Here is a 22,639-nt window from a genome sequence, read left to right on the forward strand (position 1 = left end):
AGCCGCGGTTTTAGGGCTCGCGGTCTTGATGCTGGCCCGTTTCCCTGACGACTCGCGGACAGAAGGGGGAGGTCCACAGAGCTCGCCTGTTGCGCGGCGGTTGCGCGGGCGCCTCCCAGTCGAGGCCGATGCTTTCCACAGCCTGAGAGAGCAGATGCATCAGCTCAGTCTCAATGCCGGCTCTCTTACCAGTGGTTTGGCGGGAAACGCTAGCGGAGGGGAGGTCCACAGAGCTCGCCCAATCCTCGCTATCAGATGCCAGAAGAGAACACGCCTCGGTGGGTTCGTCGAACTCGTGGACGGACGCGGCGGCAGGCGGGGGCCGTTGTCTGTCAGTGAGCGACTCGAGCGAAGCCGGCGAAGCTGGCGGGCGAACCGGCGAGCTTTGGCGGGCTAGAGAGAGCTCGGGAGCGCGCTGGGCGCGGCGCTTCTTGCGGCGCGGCACCACGGCGGGCTGTGGTGAAGGCTCGGAGAATGATGTCGGGCGAGTCCTCAGAGTCAGCATGGGCAAAAGCTCGCAGTGAGGGCATCCGCCGTCAGCGAGCGCGATGGCCACGTGATCCTCACCCAGGTAGGACACACAGATGACGTGACGGTCCCCGTCGCTGAGTGGGGCGCGGCACGAGCCACAGGATGGCATCTTTAAAAAGACACAGCTCTTTTGTGATGAGAAGTGTGAGTCGCATCAAGTAAGCGAGCAAACACTCTCAGCAGAGTAAGGATACAAAGTGATATAAAAGGATATAGAACGCCGGAAAGCGCAGCAGGTACGGCAGTTGAAGGCGGCGAGGCCAGCGACTCCAGAGCTCGTCCCGCTGAAAAGCTTGCTTCGACGGCGCGGCTTCTCACTCCGGATCCAGCGATGCGTGTGCTTCGCTGAAGAGATGAAAATCAGCTTGTACCAGCCTAACGAGCATATTTATAGAGTGAGACCACGCCCTTTCTGGCGGGACGTGACGATATGGGCGCGAGTTGCCCCCATTGGTCATTACGTCACGCAGAGTCTCTCTCGATAGGCTGCTGCATTTGCCGCAAGAGCAGCCAATAGGCGCGCGAGCTGTCTCGCCTGTGTCTGCTTGCTGCTGCAAAGCGTTTTACATTAATAAAAAATTAAGGATAATTTTTGGCTTCAATATCTCGTAGAAAAGAGGTTTTCCCCTAGCGTAAGCTATTACGCAGTACGAGAGATACTCTCGTAAGAGAACCTGACTCTATCACTCTCGTGATTATTTCTCCCCTTTTTCAGGTGCGTTGTTGATTATAAAACTGAGTTGAGTAAATGTAATGATGATTTAACATGTTAAGAGTGTTGAAGGTGTGTTTTAGTAACATTTTGAGTAAGTGAGAGAGTTAAGTTTGCCGAGTTTAAAATGTACGTGTGTGAGCGGAGCCTTCGCTCGGTTACAGTTAAAAATAGCTTCGTAATGAGAGCAGCCGCCATTTTATGTCAATTGTGAAGTAACAGATACCTATATAATATCTATTTTGCTGTGTTATTTGTATGTGTTTCAAGCACTTTATCGATATTTTTGGTAAATGTAGTAATGTTTATTGAGCTAAAACTACTTTGTGCTTGATTGACAGCTGTTATATTGGAAAAATGAGTTTATGTTCCAGTGAATTACAGAGTATGCTGTTGTGACTTGAATAAGCCCTATAAAGCTACTATTTTCTGTAGATCTGTAAAATGTATTATTGTTGAAATGATAACACTAAAGTTTTCAGTGAGGAAACCTGACTCTATCACTCTCGTGATTATTTCTCCCCTTTTTCAGGGGTGTAACATAGTGACTTCGATCAATGAACGGAATAAATGCGCGGACCACACGACTCCACTAGGAAGGCAACTAGGACGCCAAAAGCAACGCGCACCCCCAGCCATTTGAACGCTGCACTTTAATTTGGAAGCGCAATCATGGTAATGATCAACCAGCCGCTGACGCCGCTAAATCTACTGGGCAGATCATTCCAGTTCTCCCCCAGGGGGAGTTATAGGGGAAATTCCCAATCCACTACATAAGACTAGGGATGGCTGACGCGAAACAGTCGTTCCGAAGCTTTGCGAGATCCCGAAGCGCAGATGTTTCGAAACACTGATCCGAAGCGTGATTCAAAACACCAACGTCACGTGACTACGGCTAAATGAAGCTTTTGAGTGTTTCATCAGGTGGAGTGCTCCGCCGAATCAGGGTTTGATTGACAGGTCGGTCGGGAAAGATCACACTATCACACACAGTATAAAAGTGAAGTCAACGCATTTTCACATCGTGGGTTTTTGTGAAAGGAGTTTGGTTTTGAGGTAGCGGATTTTTGGTGATATAGTGACATTTATAGTGCGATTTGTTTAGTTATATTAAGGCTTCCATTTAAATTTACACATTGACAGAGACAGACAGAGTAGCATATAGTGACACGTACATAGATGCATAGATAGATAGATAGATAGATAGATAGATAGATAGATAGATAGATAGATAGATAGATAGATGAATATATTTTCATTTTCATTCAGAGCCACAAATGTCAACATTAGGCCCATCATCATCATCATCAACAACACCAGTAGAAACACAGGACAGTTTATGGGAACATTTTGATAATCGTTTCCATGAAACCCAGATGATACACAATGCTACAGCTGATGCCACAGTGGAAGTGAAAAAATACCTCAGCGATGCGTTTTTGCCCAGAACTGCCCTAACTTACTGGAAAGAGAGAGCAGTAATCTTTCCTCATTTGTATGTCCTAGCTAAAAAATATCTTTGCATGCCAGCAACAAGTGTCCCTTGTGAGAGAATTTTTTCAAAGGCAGGAGAAATTATCTGTAAAAAAAAGAAGTAGGCTGAGTCCTTCGACAGCAGAGAAATTGATATTTTTTGATAAAAATCTATAAGAAAAGTGAGACATTGTGGCTTGATTTCTTTTATTAATTTTTCATGACCAAAATAACATTATGCAATGTGAAGAGACTACAGGTTACAAGCTTCATATATTTGAAAAATACAATAATAATAATAAATAAAAAAACATTTTTTTTATTGGCTCGTTGTTTTAAAAATCAAAGTTGTTTCAGATCAACACCCGCAAGTGACCACTAGGTGTCACAGTGGAGACGGGGGTCGGATTGACTCGAAGCCTCGAAACAATATGGTACGTTTGCTTCAACTGTTTCATTGCTTCACGAAGCCTCGATCTGCCCATCACTACATAAGACTTGACCGATTACTTGACGAAAAACAAACAGAGGATACAGGATCAAAACCTTGTCTAGGAAACAAACTAAATAGGATACTCAAAAGAAATAATACAGGTAAGGTAACACGCAGGAGAATCACAATATCAACGGATCACAGAATCAACAAGAATACAATGAACCAACGACAGACAGCAAACACAAGGGCATGATATAGGGAGACACTAATGACAAGAACAGGTGAAGCTGACTAGACAATAATGACAAGATGAGGATAACAAGGGGGCGGGGTGACGTAACGAGACAACACAAGCACATGGCCCAAGCAAAAGGCCAAGCGCTTGTACACAAAACATGGGACTGCCATGATCCTGCCACAAGACCAGGGATTATCAATGACATGATGGCAGAATCATGACAGTTATTATTGAAGCACAATTTGCACAACTGTATTAATCTAGAAGCAGATTTAACTGTGATTTTCTACTGTAATAAACAGTTTAACTGGTAAGATCCTCAGAGGAGTTGTGCAGTTATTCCCTAAGAATGGAAAGACAGTTTCTGTGAAGGATGTCCTGAATGTGAGTAAATGTGTGTTAGTTACAGGATCAGAGAATGACACCTTTCCTCTGTCATAGTCCAGCTGAACTCTCACACGCTGGAGCTTCTGTTTAACAGTAAAGACAGTGGCGGGTTGCTCTGGGGATTGTGAGAAGTATTTGCTGTTTATGAACCGCACACGCCAGACATTTGAGTTAAAGAAAACCTTTCCCTTCCTTTGGTTTGATGCTGTGGTTATTCCAAGACCCCAGTATATAGTGTCTCCAACCTCCACATCCCAGCAGTGTGTTCCTGAGTTAAAGCCCTCAGATCCCAGGACACATGGATACTCATCAAACCTCTCTGGATTATCAGGAAGTGTTTTATCTTCATCACTGAGCGACACACTGGTCAGATCAGCAGAGAGTGTGAGACGACGATGTGCTGTGTTTGGATCCAGAGTCAACGGAGCTGCAAAGAGAATAACATCAGATTACAGGATCAAATACTGTATGATGATTATAGAAAGTTAAAACACAAATAAAGACTTTGTTGAAAGAAATCATAAATCATGATGTCATAACAATGGTCTCTCAGTTACTGTCAGAATGGATTGAGGCTCCAGGTTTTATATCAGTATTCAATAAACACTATTGTATCCTAATTCATAAACAGATCATGAGGAATAGACTTTTTATTCTGAGTTCGCTGTATGATCTGATGATTTACTTTAATACACTTCAGTAATTCAAGTGATTTTTAATATATATATATATATATAGAACGTTGTATACATATTAATGTTGTATAATATGTACAATGTTGTGTGTGTTTATATCTGAACTATCTTCTGCACTGTGTGAAATCTGCTGAGACTCACTGTGTTGGACAGTTTCCAGCATCTTCTTCCAGACTCTGAACGGCAGGTTACCCAGATAACGCCACACATGAATCAAAGCTCCAGAACTCATCCGTGGATCCGGCTGTGAGATCTGGACTCTGAGGAACATTCAGGAGTCAGAACTGCAGTGAATTTGAGTTCAGATCCACTGAGAGAAGAGATACGAGCAGCTCACTTACCTTTCCATCCAGACTTTATAGTTCTGGAAAATATAGAGTTTGAAAACATTTTAATATCTTATCAAACACTCTCACTGTCAATGAGTCTCTCTATACAAGTTGTTTTATGCACAGAGAATGAAGCCAGATTGATTTGTCACCTTTATAAACGAGACGTCATTGTCTTTCATCATCTTCTCCATGTCTCTGAGTGTGTGTGAAAGAGCTGAGATGTGTGTGTTCATCTCCTCCAGCTTCTCCTTCATCCTCTGCTTCTTCTGCTCCTCTTCCTCCCTCAGTGCAGTGATTGTAGCTTCTTCTTCGTCTCTGAGAAACTGATGAAGCTTCTCAAACTCTTCTTTAATCTGACGCTCTGTGTGCTCAGCTTGAGACTGAAATCAAATCACATTCACTTCAATCATCTCAATCAACACAAATCTCAGATACCCGACATATAACGGATGCAGAAGCAGAAGCTGCTCGTCATTTACAGAAATAATCAACTGGAATCCATTGTATTAAATATATCGATTCATAACTGTATAAAGTGATCCTAGAGCTGTAATGAAAAAACTCTTGATTCTGTTTCCTCACATTGATGTGTTTAGCTGTTTTCTCAAACTCTCCTTTCTTTTCTTCTTTGTGTTGAAGTTTCTGTTGTAAGGACTTCAGTGCTGTATTGAGCTTCTCCTAGAATTGAACAAAAATACATTAAACACCAGATTGCAGTGAAGAGAAGAAAATACAGTGATATGATCATACAATTCTGTGCAAAAGTATTTACCCCCACCCTGATTTCTTCTGTTTTTGTGTAAATCTCATACTAAATTGATTCAGAAATTAAAACTTACCATAAAACAAAGGCAACCTGAGTGAACACAAAGTACAGTTTGTAAATGACAATGTTATTTACTGAAGCAAAAAATTTATCCAATACTAAGTGGGCCTGCGTGATAATGTATTTGGCCCCATAGTTACTAATTCCTCAAATCTATGAAACAGTATTTATAATGTTGTTCAGCTGGACTAAACACAACCAGTCCTGATCACTGCAGATGTTCAATCAAATAAACACTTAAATAGGACTTTTTCAACAGCATGAAGTTGGGTAAAAGGTCTTAAACAGTAACACACTGTGACAAAGGTGAAAGAAACTCCAGGAGTAATGATGAAGACGGTGATTGAAATACATCCGTCTGTGATGGATTACAAAGCTTTCTCAAAGGCTCTTGGACTCAAAGGACCACAGCGAGAGCCATTATATCCAAAAACTCGGCACAGTAGCAAACCTTCCCAGAAGTGGCTCAAAGTCACCAAAGGCCAAGAACAACATCGTAGGAACTGATTTTTTCTGTTTTCTATCAGAAAATGCAAAAGCACAATATCCTATCTTTAGTCTGCAAACTGAAGCTCAAGCAACAAGACAAATTCGATTCAATTCAACTATTCAAAGAATAGTGAGTAAATCCACTTCTGCACGGCTCAAAAAAGCACAATTACAGTTTATGTACCTTGTGACCTTGTCAAAGGCCTGACCTGAAACAAATTGAGAAGATGTGGCAGGACAAGTTCGGTATTTTACACTTAAAGCCCTGTTTCAAGATCGTTTCTGATAAAATAGAACGGTTAAGTTTACAATTTGGACACATGCTGCTGTCCCGAGAAATTTCAGTTTCTGTGGTCGCACCCCCCCCCCCCCCCCCCCTCACCTCTACAGTGGTTGCATAGGTGCACAGAAACAATCCTTCCTAAAACGCATTAAACTTTAGTCAACAAAGACGTGAAACTCACCGAGTGGTCAGGGGTGTTCACTGATATCCTCATACAAAAATCGCTGCAAAAGATGCTTTCCAACAGGTTTTATCGTAGTTTTTGTCCGACTCCATTTGACTTGACTGGGAAAAAAACTACGATAAACCTGTTGGAAAGCATCTTTTGCAGTGATTTTTGTGTGAGCATATCAGTGAACACCCCAGACCACTCGGTGAGTTTCACGTCTTTGTAAACTAAATTTTAATGCGTTTTAGATTCACAGCATGTGTCCAAATTTTAATCTTAACCGTTCTATTTTATCAGAAACGATCTTGAAACAGGGCTTTAAGTGTAAAATACCGAACTTGTCCTTTAAACAGGCAGTTCATGCTTGAAAACCCTCCAATGAGGCTGAACTAAAGATGTCCGCTCAATTGTGCTCTTGTTTTGCAAAATAATGATATCTATGAAAAAGGACCCACTATTTAGTAGTGACACAAAAACATGAGAAATCAGGATGGGCAAATACTTTTACCGCACAGTAAATGTCATATAAAGTTGAGTAAAATGACATTGAAATAGTAATGAATGAATTGTTATGATATCTATGTTTATGACTAATTATTGTTCCCTTTCGTAGTCACTACGAGTTACGTTGTGATGACGAATGGGGTTTCACTTAGAAAGCCTATCAACTTCGAGTATTACAAAACGAGCCAATGGCAAAGAAATGCCATGGGTCTGCGGAATTTGTATAGTGTAACTCCGCCCCACCTTGTGGGTATATAAGGAAGTACGCTGGTAACACCCAGTTATGTTTTTCCGGATGAGTTCGCTGACCAGTCGCGTTCAGAGGACGCCGGCGGGCCCAGCAGTTCATCCAGCGGCACCCTGGCAGATGAAATCATGTCTATCGCCGCACCACAAGGTGAGCTGGAGTCCTCTGGAGATGAGGGTTCGGCTGTGCTGCCACCTCCGGGTGTGCCAGCTTGTCGAGTCTGATCCAGAGTTGACAGGTATGCTTTCCCAGGCCGCCGCGAGTATCGGGCTTGTGTGGACCTCCGCCTTGTCCCGAGTGCTCAAGGCTGATGATTGGTTTTGGGGGTGGCGACCCCAATTCCTTTCTACCTGGACGTGCATGAAGAGGTCATGAGATCGTGGGAGTCTCCTTTGACTTTTCGCGACTGCTCAGTGGCCTCTTACGCCTTCTCTGCCCTTGCAGAGGCCGCGGTCAAGGGTACACTGGGTTTCCCCTCGTGTAGTGTTCTGTGGCAACACATCTGTGTCCCCACAGCGCCTCCACCTGGTGTGGCGACCCTAAGCTCCCTTCCAATGCCTGTAGGTTATTTGTTCAGTCTGCTCGCCGCCTCTTCCGCCCCCTCCCGTCCGGCCCCAGCAGCAGCTTTCACCCGGGCCGCACCGTGGAGGTGGTCTCAGGAAGGCGCCCAAGCCCGTACCAGTCCCGCAGCCTACCGAACACCAGGCGATGCGGCGCTCCCGTTACGGGCAGCTCAGAGATGGGTTGCAGTTCTTCCAGGACGTGGTTGCAGGGCCACTCCTTCTCCCGGTTGAGGGCCGGGGGAGAACCTCTTCTCTAAAGAACTGACATTCCCATCTCTGAGCCCCCAGAGGGCGCGGATGGCAGTGTGTGCCGCTAACAAGCCTCGCCACTCTCGTCCCCCTCTGTCGCCAGACCCCTGACAGACCAGGCCCCCGTGGAACACTGGTCCTTCCCTGGCCTCCTCTGTCAGGATATGGCATCGGGACGCTCCGCCTCCCACGTCTGGGCTGGTCATTCTGCCTCGCTGCCCCATCGTGGGTACGTCTTGAAACATCAAAATTTGAAACATTATATTGATCATTAAACTGACATTTAACAAAAAGAGATTTGTGTCATTTTATTTTATGTAGGCCTACATACAGTGAAGAGAATGTATATATAAAATAATTTATATATTTTAAAATATTCCTAGTACATAGGCTATATAAAATAAAATGACAAACCTGTCTCTTTTTGTTAAATTTCAGTTTTATTGATCAGTAATAGCCATTATAACAGTATAAGTAGCCTAAAAGGTATAAGAAGCTATACAAGACAGGAAATAAATTAAACGATTCAGACAAACTAAACATACAGGATACAACGTTAAAATAGCCTAAATATAAAGTTATGAAACTTCACTTTGCCCTCAGCTAAAACGATTTGCCAGGGAACAAATTATAGATTAATGAGACCAAGATCGCCCGTTAGATATACACAAGATGAATTATATCTCATGTTTAACCACTAGACTACAGACACACGTCAGAAGCACTGGCCGAGGTACGGCTGTTCCAGGCGGGGTACATGAGCACTGAGAGTCCGGTGAACGCCTGGATCTCACAACTCCCAAAACGTCAGGTTAAATTTTTAAATAGGCGCTATCTTTATAAATAAACCACAGATTTGAGCTTTAAACAACTACATTGTCGACTGAAAAACTATTAAAACTACATTTCGTGAAACAACAGTATTATGTTAAAATTTCGCGGCCTTTCTCCTCTGAACGTTACTATTAATAATTATATCATGACCAAATACAGCCAGAAACAAATGTTCAGTCTTGCTTGTGAAAGGTAATTCCTCGAGACCTGTTTTCAATTGTGTGGCGATGTGTACAGCCCCAAGCAGCGCACAAAACTATGATAAAAGAGTAGCAATACTCGAGAGCACGTAGATGTGAATTTGAGAACTTGTACAATAAATATTCGTACTTGTAATACAATATCATTTATGTCTTTTAAATCAGTCTAATGCATTAAGCCATGTTAGCGTTTCAGAACATCCACGAGGAGGCGGGTTTCGTGACATCATCGCGTACAATAGAAGTCCCATTTCATTGGCTAGGCGCCAACCAATAAAACGGCTCCTTCGAACACCCCCGCTCCCGCCCCCCTCTCTCTATCGCCACTACTGAATTACAAGTGCACAAATCAGTTTTGCACCTCATATATCGCGAAAAGAGTAGCAAAAGTCAAGGCGCGAAATTTGAACTTGCAGTGACAGATTTGAGAAGTTGCAAGTGCCAATTTGAGGTTGTACTGCGAATTTGAATGTTAGAAGAAGTGCAAATATATTTTACATGTTTGTGACTGTCATTGTATTTCTGTGAATGGCATTTTACACTTTGTGACTGCTTGTCTGCAGCTTCAGATTCAGAAATACAGGTTTGTGACTATTGTCTGCGAGTGCAAATCTCAACATTCAACTTCAGATTTTTATTTTACAGGTTTTCACATTGGAGCTGTGAGTGTAAATGTTCACATACAAGTACGAATATTTATTGTACAAGTTCTCAAATTCACATCTACGTGCTCTCGAGTATTGCTACTAATTTACCTTCATACAAAACAGGCATTTTTCTAAATTCCCGCTATGAGAAGTATGAGAAAGTTGCCCTCCGCAATATGGCGGCGCCGTTGACGTGCGCACCAGCGGCCAATAGGCCGTCTTTGGGTGCATCTCAATTCTTATTTGTGCATCCTCGTTTCCTTTCCTCGCGTCTCAGCTCCACCCCTGCAGGATGTCAATATTTACTTTCTAGCCATAAGAAGTGTGCCTGATTCTTGAAATTGTCATCCCCAACTATGTCCCTGAACCTTGAGCGAGCCAATGACAGGGGCATGTAGGCAGCATCTCCTTCTTGAAGAACAACTTCAAATGTTCTTCAGCAACGCTCGTGATAACTGAAAAGATAGCAACAGTTAGCACAGGCCGTTCAAAATGTTTTAAAAAGCACATTATATAACATTATTCAACTACTTTGAAGATGAAGCATGATGGAGGGTCATCGTCTTTTAACAGCTCATCCTTAAAGAAAAATATAAGTGGATTAAAATTGTTCTATGATACACATTTTAAATCATCATTAAAATTGATTATGCATACCTTGCTAAAATCAGAGGGCACAACTGGGGTTTGGTCTGCTAAAATGAAGTAATTTAAATTAGCTGACCAATTTTACATAATTTGAAACCCAGCATAGTAAATGTATTTTGTTTCATATCAAAGTTCTTACTTTTCATATGCAAGTTCAGTTTTTTTCTTCCTATAGGTTTCAGGGAGTGCAGAGCATTCTTCTTCTTCTGAAAGAGGATTAGAATAAAAAAAAGTGATACAATTATCCATTAATTTTTTATTTGACAAAAAATATCAGCAAAATATAAAAAGCTGAAAATACCAGCTACAACAGCTCGTTTTCTCTTTCTCTCATGTCTTCCACAATTTGATTGTCATGCAAAAAAAAAACAAATAAAGTAAGCAATAGAACAAGTACAATATCAAAGTTAATTGAATGCAAGGATGCATTACATTGATCACAAATTACAGTAAAGACTTTTGTAAATACAAAAAACCTTATCCACCAATGAATACAACAACATTTCAAAATCTTGCCAACCCCTAATAGTATTAAGAACAGATATTAAAGGAGTTTGATACAGCAAGTAGTGTTTACTTGCTGATTTCCATCATCACTGAAACACTTTGCTACTCCTTTTCACTCAAAGGGTCTGCAGAATATATTTTTACTGAAATAGTGTTATGAGCGAGTCACTAAATCATTCCGTTCCATGACTTCCCAAAACAGTTTACAGAGTGAACAAGATTTCTTCACTTCTTTCAGGGTTTCTTAAAAACACCACGTGTTAAAAGTACAGCTAATTTTTTCACACTTACTCTAAAGAGAAATTTTCAAGCATTATCTTATGTTCTTCATGTTTAGCTGTGTACATAAAGTAATGAATTAGTATAATTTTCAATTATATTAAAATGCATAGCTACAAAAAATAAATACTTACTTCAGTGAAGTCAGACTTCTGTCCCAGAACAACATACAGTGCATACTTTAATATGGGAAGAAACGCAAAAAAAGTTACATGGGTAACAGCAATTGATTACGATTGGATGCGATCTCCTATTCATAGTGAATATAACAATAATATTTTGGTCAACTTACACCCAAGATAAATGGGACTGAAGGTGGCCTGTTGCCTGGAAGATCTCATCATATTTTATATTGTCCTAGGGACAAAGCGGACAGTGAAAGAGTGTCCTGCACATCTTTCACTGATAGTGAACCTAAAACACAATAACATGCGTTTCACATTTGTTTCACTGATTGTTATGAGTAATACATTTAATAAAATAATTATGATTTTAAAACAAATGTTTCAATTACATTACATTACATTGTGGATTACGCAGAAAAAAGCATAACTACAATGAAAACAAGTTTGAAAAGAATTGCATGCATTGTACAATTAAGTTAGGAGTTGTTTTCTAATCTCAAAGTCCATTTACAAAACGTTTAAGACATTTACAATTTGAAAATCAATGCAGTCCTAAAACGTACAAAAATTACACTGCCACAATACCTTATTATGGTCTTCAGAATCCATAATCTGGAGAGCAAATTGTAGAAATGGAAGGCAGAAAAGATCTTGTCACGCACGTTACAGATTTTGTCATTTGTGTGCTACTAAAAAAACTACAGAAATTTATTTGGATACACTTTACCCTTATTCTTTTTTAAAGGGGTGATGAACTGAGAAATCTAATTTTCCTTGAGCTTTTGACATCTAAGAGGTCATCATATTATAAGAATATCCTGTAAGTTTCAGAACTGAAAACGTCCTTGTTAGTCCAATAAAAGCTTTTATTGACACCAGGCTCAGCAAACGACTCGTTTTTCAAAGTGGGGAACTATGACGACAAAGAGGATAAAACCCCACCCCCGCAGAAGAAGATCAACGCCTACTTCAACACGGCCGGTTTAGCCCCGCCCACCGATTCGCGCATTACACGAAACTCATTATAATATGCAAAACTGTTATCCACTCACAGCAGTGGGTGTTTACTTCCAAGTCTTCAATGCGAGACGCCCATAAAAACCGAGCGTTTTTGAGCTAGGCTCAAAACTAGGGTAAAAAATAGCCTTTTACCTATTCATTTTGATGTTTTTGAATGTAAAAAAAACCAAGCGAACGTCATAAGTTGACCTCAGACAACAATATAAAAAAAATGTAAAAGCCAGTTCATGACCCCTTTAACACATCAAGACTAAAAACAGTGTAAGTTAAAAACTAGGGCTGTCAAAATTGCTCAAAAATGACGTTCGAATATTCCCTCTAAAAAAAACACAAATATTCGAACTATTCGAATATCTGGTTGCGCATTTTGTCAATGACGCGCATTACGTCAATAACAGGACAAATTAATACAAAGAGACACAACTACTTGTATAGGTAGTTTATTTAAGTTTAAACATAGTTGACAACGTATTAACTTACACAAAACCAAGTAAATCAACTAATGGCCAAGACCGCAGACCTTTCTCTCGCTCGCACTCGCAGGCACTCTCTCTCTCTCTCTCTCTCTCTCTCTCTCTCTCTCTCTCTCTCTCTCTCTCTCTCTCTCTCTCTCTCTCTCTCTCTCTCTCTCTCTCTCTCTCGCCCTCACGCTCTCTGCGCATAACGGTTTAAATGAACAACAATAAACAAATGTTGAGTGCTGATCAAGAGTTTTGTGCAAGCAATGTAAGGTCTAGACTCTTGTCCTAAATATAGCAGGCTTCATTCGGTGATTGAAACAAATATTATTTGTATTGACTGGACTGTACACATAGACTGCCATTCTCAAGAGTGCTTTATTGCTCAAACTCCGTTAACAAGCAACATGAAGCAACACCGCTTAACGGCGCCCTCTGTTGGCTGACTGTTACAATAGTCAGTATCAGTACATCTCTCTTTTTTTTTTTTTTTTTTTTTTTTTTTTTTTTACAATAACTTAACAATGACAATTTAAACAAGGTCTGTCAACTTAAACAGCACTTACTCTTAATAACAGCAACAACAAAAGAAACAAGTTAGTACACAATCTTGCTGCGTATTTCTAACATTAGCTGCACAAACTTTGTTGCATATAACTAAGTAAATACGAAGTAAAAAAAAAAAAATTCAAACTTAACTTAACACTCTTCTATTAGTCTTTTAGGTTTCATTGCGTGACGACGTGGTCTTCCCCCACCCATCTCAGTGGAAGGTGAGTTTTTTGTGATGTTTTCAGTGACAGCTGTAGAGCTAGGAGAGTTTTCCTCTACTCGTGTTTGCTCAGTTGGTCCATCAGAGATAACTGTTGGAGCTATTTTGTATTTTTGTTTCTTTTGGGCTTAAATTAAATTATAGTCTAATTTATTTCTTTTCTTTTCCTGTTAAAGTTAATTTGTTTATTTTGTATTTATGCTTTACTTGTATTGTCGTTTATTGGTCACATGGTGCTATGGTCATTAGCATAAGTAGGTCAAGGTGGGAGGAACCTTAGGCACGAGGGCATATGGTTTTTTATCAGCGTGAGAGAGGCAGCAGAAATGTCTGTGAGCTTGCTTATGTGTGTGAATAAACCGCCTCAAACTCAATCTTCTTATGGACATTACTTTGCTTTGGTACCTCTGAACCTGCGTAAAGCCTAACCATAACGTAGCCTCGAGTGGCCATTTGAGAAGTTTGTTATTATTTGTTTTTGTTTAAGTTTATGGACAAATAGCCACTACATTAAGTAAAAAACCCGTCCTGGATATATCGTTTGTTTACGTGGAAATTGAGTTGTCGTTTACTGGATTACCTGTTCGAAAGTGGATTACTCACCTGGATACAGTGCAAACATCGAATAATACGACCCATCCGACAGTGTAAAGTTTCCCTGGACACCGTACTGGATAACGGTGAAGCTACTGGAGCGCTGGAGCTGCACTACGGAGTGGAGAACATTATTTGCTGCAATTTGAATTCGCAAAGGCCTAAAGCCTTCACAGGTGACGCGCACGGCCGCGCGCAACAACAGCTACTGCGTGCATTCAACTCCGTGTGCAAAGGTAACCACCGCAGCAAACAAAGTTCCACAAGGTACGTGCTTTATTCAATCTTTGCAAACAACTGTGTGTGTACATGACCGACATCAACAAAAAGTAAAATGTCTGACGTTGCATCCAAAGCCGTAAGCGACACGGCGCTTCCTACAAGAAGACGCACAAGTTTTACTGCTAAAGGAGTAATGTTTTTTATGCAAACGTGTCAGGAAAAGAGATCGATGCAATGCAGACGAGCCAAATCGTACATGAATCAAATGGATAAATTGATGCACTCTGCAGACAATATTGATGCAGTCAAGTCTCTTTTGGATAAAATAATAATATGTGTTGATGAGGCAAAACAACATCATTTGTCATTTGTGTCACTGGACATACCACAGGATGAAAGGGAAAAACAAGATAAATATTTTGAACAAAAGGAAAAGTGTTTTTCAAGCTTTATTGATGATGTCAAAGGCTGGTTATCAAACACAGGCCATTCATATGAACTTCCAATTAAACCACCTGATAATCCAACTGATGTTGGGCCTGAGGACAGTGTATCCAATAAAGGTTCTGCAACGCGTTCAAAGGCTGGCTCTAGACTGTCAAAGACTTCATCCAGTGCATCTGCAAAAATATTAGCGCAAGCAGAGAGAGCAGCATTACAGGAGCGCATGGCTGCTCTAAAACAAAAACACATTTTGGAGGATCAGGAGGAACAAATACGACTTGAACAAGAGGACTTACGGAAGAAACGGGAACATTTAAGGAGAGAAAAGGAACAACTTGCTCTGGAGGCAGAATTAAAGGTGACAAATGCAAAATTGGAGGTTCTGGAAGTAAGCTCAAAGTGTGGCTCTAAAGTGTCAAGATGTGCATCTCAAACATCAGATGGCATGAACTCTTACTTGAAAAGGTCAGAAACTCAAATCATTCAATTAAATCCAAATGCTGAACGTTATGTGCCCACCAATAAAAGCTCTGAACCTACCTCCAGTCGCTTATTAAATTCTGTCCCTGTTGGTGTTCAACCCAAATATGTTGTAAAACAACTACCCATACCTAATGTCATTCCTGTGTTTCAAAGGCAAGGTACACAATCACGGGGTCTGCAAGATGCTTGTGACGATAATCAATCCATCGATTCTCCGGACATTTTGAACATCATGCAGCGTCAAAATGAAATAACTACGCTGTTGGTCCAACAAAACACAGCCTCTGCTCTGCCTACGAGAAATATACCTGTATTTGATGGTGATCCCCTGTATTTCAAATCTTTTCTCAGAGCCTTTGAAAATTGTATTGAGGATAAAACTCAAAATTTCAGTGATTGTTTGTACTTCCTAGAGCAGTACACTAGGGGGCAACCAAGAGACATTGTAAGAAGTTGTCAGCATCTGCCCTCTGAACCGGGTTATCAAAGAGCAAAAACACTTTTGATTGAACATTTTGGCAGTGAACACAAAATCTCCTCTGCTTACATGGATAAAATCAACAACTGGCCCTCAATAAAACCTGAGGATGTTAACGCTCTGCAGTCATTTGCTTTGTTCCTTCGAGGTTGCTCCAACATAGTACATCATATAAAGTACATGAAGGAGTTGGACATGCCAGCTAACCTCAGGACAATCCTAATGAAACTCCCATACAAGCTGAGGGAAAAGTGGAGAAATGTGGCATGTGACATACTGGAACAAACTGGAAGCAGAGCAGTGTTTGTTGATTTTGTAAATTTTATTGAAAAGCAACTAAAAATTGTTTCAGACCCTCTGTTTGGAAATATTAATGATGTTTCTCCAGCCAGCCACACAAAGCTATCCATACAAGTTAAGCAGAAAAGGAAAAGTGGTACATTTGCCACTAGCATCAATGCACCAAAGGATGGACATAAAGAAATGGAAAACTCAATAGCTCACAGTAACCAGCTCAAATGTCTGTTTTGCTATCTTACCAATCACACTCTGGAAAAATGCTTTCAGTTTAGAAGGAAGACACAACAGGACAAGATTCAGTTTCTAAAGGAGAAGGGTGTTTGTTTTGGGTGCTTGAAACATGGACACACAAGCAAAGACTGTAGAAGTCGTTTGGATTGTGAAGTGTGTCATAGGAAACACCCATCTGTCCTGCATGTGGAGAAGGAGGATACTACAAGGCTAACCTCTAAAGAAACTGAGAGCACTGTATCCGGGAAGCAGCAGACGTGTGGTCATATTGGGGCTGGCGAAGAGGATACTGCTGTTTTTTCCATTGTGGCTGTGCAGGTGAAAAGTCAGAAAAGTAATAAAGTTGTGCATACTTATGCTTTCCTGGATCCTGGGAGCTCTGGTACCTTCTGTACTACAAGTATGGCTGAAAGGCTGGGAGTATCAGGAAAAAACTGTAATGTAGTGTTAAGGACAATGGGGCAGACTAAAACTATTAACACTACTATAGTAACTGGTCTGGAGGTATCTGGTTTTTACACCGATGACTTTATTGAGCTACCATCTGTTCTGACACAAACGAAAATGCCTGTATCTAAAGTCAATGTGCCATGTCAGGATGATGTTGCCAAATGGGCGTATTTGAGCAGCATTAGGCTACATGAAGTGGATGCAGATGTAGACTTGCTCATTGGAACCGACTCTCCTAAAGTGTTGGAGCCATGGGAACTAATAAACAGTCAATGTGGTGGACCGTATGCAGTGAGGACCAGAGTTGGCTGGGTCATAAACGGGCCTCTTCGTGCTGGAGACTCTGGAGGTACTGGTGTCAAATCAGGATGCATCGTTGTAACTGCTAATCACATATCTGTGGAACACTTGGAAAGTATGTTGATGCAACAGTATAATCATGACTTTACTGAAAGAACAAGTGATGAACAACTTGAGATGTCAAGAGAAGATATTAAATTCATGAAAATTGTGGAGGGTACGACAGTGCTTAACAATGAGCATTATTACATTGACTTACCTTTCAGAGTTGACGATCCTGTTTTGCCAAATAATCGCTGCATTGCACTACAAAGACTCCAAGGCCTGAAGAGGAGATTTAATAGAGATACGTCATTCAAAGCTCAATACGTTGGTTTCCTCAACAACATGTTAGAGCAAGGATATGCAGAAAAGGTTCCCACAAATGAGCCCACTCTGGAACAAGGAAAGGTGTGGTACATTCCCCACCATGGTGTACATCATCCAACCAAAGGAAGGTTGCGTGTTGTGTTCGATTGCGGCTGTACTTACAAAGGTACATCATTGAACAGTCAGCTCCTGCAGGGCCCAGACTTCACTAACACGCTAATTGGTGTCCTCCTTCGGTTTAGAGAAGAGCCCATCGCTGTTATGGCTGATATCAACGCCATGTTCCATCAGGTCCGGGTTCCATATAAGCATGTTAACTTCTTGCGCTTTTTATGGTGGCCCAATGGAGACGCTACAGTGGAGCCAGAGGAATACAGGATGTGCGTTCATTTGTTTGGAGCTGTATCCTCTCCAAGCTGCTCAAACTATGCATTGAGGAGAACTGCTGAGGATAATGCACTGCAATACTCACCCGATGTCCTTCGTACAGTCAAGACAAATTTCTACGTGGATGACTGTCTTAAGTCCACTGTGACAGAGGAAGATGCAGTGAAGCTTATATATGGATTAACATCTCTCTGTAAAAGAGGCGGCTTCCATCTTCAAAAGTGGGTCACAAATAACTCAAATGTGTTTGAACTTATTCCTAGCAACATCAGAGCAGTGGGTTTGGAGAACATGGATTTGGACAGGGACCAACTCCCTGTGGAAAGAGCTCTGGGGATGCAATGGTGTGTTCAAGGAGATACGTTCAGCTTTAGGACTGCAGTGCAGGAACGTCCACACACTAGGAGGGGCATCCTTTCTGTGGTGAGCTCTCTTTACGACCCGCTGGGTTTTCTGTCTCCTTTCATTATCCCTGCCAAGTTACTGTTACAGGAGCTGTGCAGAATGAACTTTAAATGGGATGAGCCAGTTCCCCGTGATGTCTCCAAACATTGGTCTGAGTGGCTCTCTGAACTTCAGCATATGAGTGGATTTAAAGTGGAACGGTGCATTAAACCTAAAAACTTTGGAACACAAGTGAAAGCAGAACTGCATCATTTTTCAGATGCTAGTCAAACAGGATACGGCACTGTTTCATACTTGAGATTGGAAAGCACTGACAATGTGCATGTTTCATTTATCACAGGCAAGGCTCGTGTCGCTCCTCTAAAGCAACTAACCATCCCACGCCTTGAGCTTGCTGCAGCTGTACTTGCTGTTCGAGTGAACGCAATGCTGTTGAAAGAGCTACAGTTGCCATTGCAGAGGTCATTTTTTTGGACCGATAGCACTACTGTTCTTAAGTACATCTTCAATGAAACAAAGCGCTTTCACACATATGTTGCCAATCGTGTCAGCACCATAAGAGAATCTACAGACAAAGATCAGTGGAGGTATGTAAACACCAAAGATAATCCTGCAGATGAAGCTTCTCGAGGATTAAGAGCTCAGGAGTTTGGGAAAGGAAAATGGCTAAAAGGACCAGACTTTTTGCACTTGCCCCCCACCAAATGGCCAAAACTCGACTTGGACTCCTTCTCCATTCCATCTGATGATGCAGAGGTGAAAAAAGAATTTAAGGTGAATGTTGTTACAATACACAATGACAATCCCCTCAATCAGCTCATTCACTATTTTTCATCCTGGAGAAAGCTTAAAACATCAGTGGCCTGGTGGTTGGAGCTGAAAGAAAGACTTTTACTCTTGAGCCGAAAGAGAAAAGAATATGTGGTCAACCAGAATGAGAATGTGGAAAAGGAGATTAAAAAGTTCAAGGCCGCACTTGGAAAATCCAGCTTGACACCAGAGCGCTTGGAGGAAGCCGAAAAGGCAATAATTCAGTTTGCGCAAAACCAAAGATTCAGCACTGAAATTTCCTCACTAAAACATGACTCAAAGACTGTTTCCAAAGACAGTCCTCTGTATCGCCTCGATCCCTTCATCGAAGATGGCATCCTCAGAGTTGGTGGACGCTTGTTTAAATCTGCACTGCCGTGGGAGGTAAAGCATCCTGTTATTCTGTCAAAGGATTTGCATGTTTCCCAGCTCATATTGCGTTACATCCATTATCAACTTGGACATGCTGGACGCAATCATATGCTGCACAGATTGAGACAGAAGTATTGGATCATAAATGCCAACTCTGCGGCCAGGAAGATTCTCTCACAATGTACAGTGTGCAGAAGGTACAGAGGAAAACTTGGAGAACAAAAAATGTCCGACTTACCGGAGGAACGAGTAGTGCCTGATAACGCACCCTTTACAAATGTGGGAGTGGACTATTTTGGACCATTGGAGGTGAGGAGAGGTAGAACTGTGCTGAAGCGATATGGAGTGATATTTACCTGTATGAGCAGCCGCGCAGTACATCTTGAGGTGGCGCACTCCCTCGACACAGACTCCTGCATCAATGCTGTGCGAAGATTTATCTGCAGAAGAGGACCTGTGACAAGTATAAGGTCAGATAACGGCACAAATTTTGTTGGTGCGAAGAAGGAATTGAGGCAGGCTCTGGCCGCTTTAAATCACTCTAAAATTGAAAGGACTTTTGTGCAGGAAGGAATGACGTGGAGTTTTAACACCCCAGCTGCATCTCACCAAGGTGGTGTTTGGGAGCGTCTGATTCGCTCTGTGCGCAGTGTACTTACCTCTGTTGTTGGACATCAACTGCTGGACGAGGAAGGCCTGCAAACACTGTTTTGCGAAGTGGAAGCAATACTCAATGACCGGCCAATAACTAAGGCTTCAGAAGATCCCAATGATTTAGAAGCGCTTACTCCAAATCACATTCTCCTGCTAAAAGGCAAGCCCATTCTGCCATTAGGTCTGTTTGAGAAATCTGATCTGTACATTAAGAGGAGATGGAGGCAAGTGCAGTACGTTGCGGAGCTTTTCTGGAAAAGGTGGACAGCAGAGTATTTGCTTGTAATGCAAGAAAGGCAAAAATGGACGAAGCAAAAGAGAAACTTTATTCCAGGAGATATTGTTGTAATTGCTGATGCCACAGCTCCAAGAGGTTCATGGATGATGGGCAGAGTTCTAAGCACCACAGCTGACTCCAGAGGACTGGTTCGCTCTGTGAAGGTCCAAACGAAGATCAGCATCCTGGACAGACCAATAACCAAGCTCTGTCTTCTCTTGGAGGCTAACAATTGACTCAGCTCATTCTTTCTCCTACCTCTGTCTTCTATCTATTTTGTTTCTTTCAGATGTGGAGAATCTGAAGATGTGAAGATTCCAGTTTAATGCCTAAGCTACAATTAGGAAATAGCTCCTTTGTGTTAAAGCTAAGGTTAATTGTGGGTAAAGTACCGTTACAATTAGGGGCTGGGTTGTTGGAGCTATTTTGTATTTTTGTTTCTTTTGGGCTTAAATTAAATTATAGTCTAATTTATTTCTTTTCTTTTCCTGTTAAAGTTAATTTGTTTATTTTGTATTTATGCTTTACTTGTATTGTCGTTTATTGGTCACATGGTGCTATGGTCATTAGCATAAGTAGGTCAAGGTGGGAGGAACCTTAGGCACGAGGGCATATGGTTTTTTATCAGCGTGAGAGAGGCAGCAGAAATGTCTGTGAGCTTGCTTATGTGTGTGAATAAACCGCCTCAAACTCAATCTTCTTATGGACATTACTTTGCTTTGGTACCTCTGAACCTGCGTAAAGCCTAACCATAACGTAGCCTCGAGTGGCCATTTGAGAAGTTTGTTATTATTTGTTTTTGTTTAAGTTTATGGACAAATAGCCACTACAATAACTATGTCTGTACTTTCACTACAGGTGCTTGGCACTTTCAGCAGGTGACGGCGATTTCGTCGCAGTGTGTTACCATACTCAGTAAGTACCTCGTAGGATCTTGGTGTTGTCTCTTTGATGACCTTCGCTACAGGTCCCCATTTCCCATCACATCTGACACGTACCGTGTCCTTTTGTTCCAGTGGACATAGCTGTTTGGCATTCCTGTCATAGGCTTTGCTCTGGCTGTTCTTCTTTGCATAATCTCTGTGTCTCTTTTGAAGCAGGTGTTCTGCTGAGGGTAGCCGTGTTCTCAGCTTCCTGTTCATGAGAATTTCTCCTGGAGACTGTCCACATTCAAGAGGGGATGCTCTGTAGTTTAGCAGTGCTAAATAAGGATCCTCTCCTGTCTCAGCAGCTTTCTTTAGCAGACGCTTTACAATCTGCACTCCTTTTTCAGCCAAGCCGTTTGACTGCGGGTACAGTGGACTTGATGTTACATGTTCAAACCCATAAGTCTCCGCAAAGTCTCTGTAGTCCTGACTGCTGAACTGTGGTCCGTTGTCACTCACCACAGTCACCGGAATTCCATGTCTTGCGAAGATGGCTTTAGTGTGTTTTATCACCTGTTGTGCTGCTGTATTTGTCAGCATCGCCAGCTCTGGATAGTTTGACTTGTAGTCCATGATGACAAGGTAGTCCCTCCCTGCTAGGTGAAATAAGTCTGTACCGACCTTTCTCCATGGTTCCTCAGGTTTACTGTGGGCCATCAGGGGTTCCTTAGGTTGCTGGTACCTGTGCCGCTGACATGTCTCGCAGCGCTGCACCAGTGCTTCAATGTCCTTATTCATGTGTGGCCAATACATCAAAACTCTTGCACGTCTCTTGCATTTCTCAATGCCTAAGTGTCCCTCATGCGTGAGTTTTGCCATTTGTGAGCGCATGGAGGTAGGTATGACAATCCGTTCGCCTCTCAAGAGCACACCATGCACAACTGACAGCTCGTCTTTAATGCTCTGATATGGGTTTGTCAACCTCTGATCTCCTGGCAGGTGGATTTTGTCTATTACAGCTTGTAGCTCACGGTCGTCTGCCGTTGCTTCAGCAATCTGTCTCCATTTATCCTCAGACACTGGTAGGTGTTTTTGTATGCAGTCTACATGAACCTGAACATCATGTTCTGTGTTACTTGATCCTGTATGGCTCAAAGATGCTCTGCTGAGTGCATCTGCCATCACCAGGTGCTTCCCTGGAGTGAACTCAAACGTCAGACTGTATTTCTGGAGACGGAGCATTAACCTTTGGATGCGAGGAGGAGCATCTCCTAGTGCCTTTGTTGAGATCGCTATCAGTGGTTTATGATCAGTCTCTAATACCACTTCTCTTCCATAAATGTATTCATGGAACTTTTCACATCCGAAAACTG

The 22,639-nt window shown here is 41.9% G+C and overlaps 2 protein-coding genes across 3 annotated transcripts in view; one reads left to right on the plus strand and one right to left on the minus strand.

The window, feature by feature from the left end:
* Window positions 1-3,251: 3,251 nt before the first annotated feature.
* Window positions 3,252-22,639, minus strand: part of LOC130077742 (E3 ubiquitin-protein ligase TRIM35-like) — a 40,675-nt gene continuing 21,287 nt past the window's right edge. The window contains exons 2-6 of one of the 2 annotated variants that reach the window (XM_056243076.1): window positions 5,387-5,482; window positions 4,954-5,184; window positions 4,814-4,836; window positions 4,614-4,732; window positions 3,253-4,204 (exon numbers count right to left, since the gene is read on the minus strand). In XM_056243076.1, coding sequence (XP_056099051.1) covers window positions 3,663-4,204; window positions 4,614-4,732; window positions 4,814-4,836; window positions 4,954-5,184; window positions 5,387-5,482 — 1,011 coding nt within the window. In that variant the 3' untranslated portion in view covers window positions 3,253-3,662. Of the gene's footprint in view, window positions 4,205-4,613; window positions 4,733-4,813; window positions 4,837-4,953; window positions 5,185-5,386; window positions 5,483-22,639 lie in introns of both variants that reach the window. The other variant, XM_056243077.1, reaches the window with a different exon arrangement.
* On the plus strand, window positions 14,234-21,095 carry LOC130077741 (uncharacterized). The gene has a single exon (XM_056243075.1). It carries the CDS (start codon window positions 14,553-14,555, stop codon window positions 20,634-20,636), a length of 6,084 nt encoding a protein of 2,027 aa, XP_056099050.1. The 5' UTR covers window positions 14,234-14,552; the 3' UTR covers window positions 20,637-21,095.

The sequence above is a fragment of the Rhinichthys klamathensis genome, unplaced genomic scaffold (genome assembly GCF_029890125.1).
Source record: "Rhinichthys klamathensis goyatoka isolate OS25496 unplaced genomic scaffold, OSU_Roscu_1.1 h1tg000775l_1, whole genome shotgun sequence".
In the NCBI taxonomy this organism is placed as follows: Eukaryota; Metazoa; Chordata; class Actinopteri; order Cypriniformes; family Leuciscidae; genus Rhinichthys; species Rhinichthys klamathensis.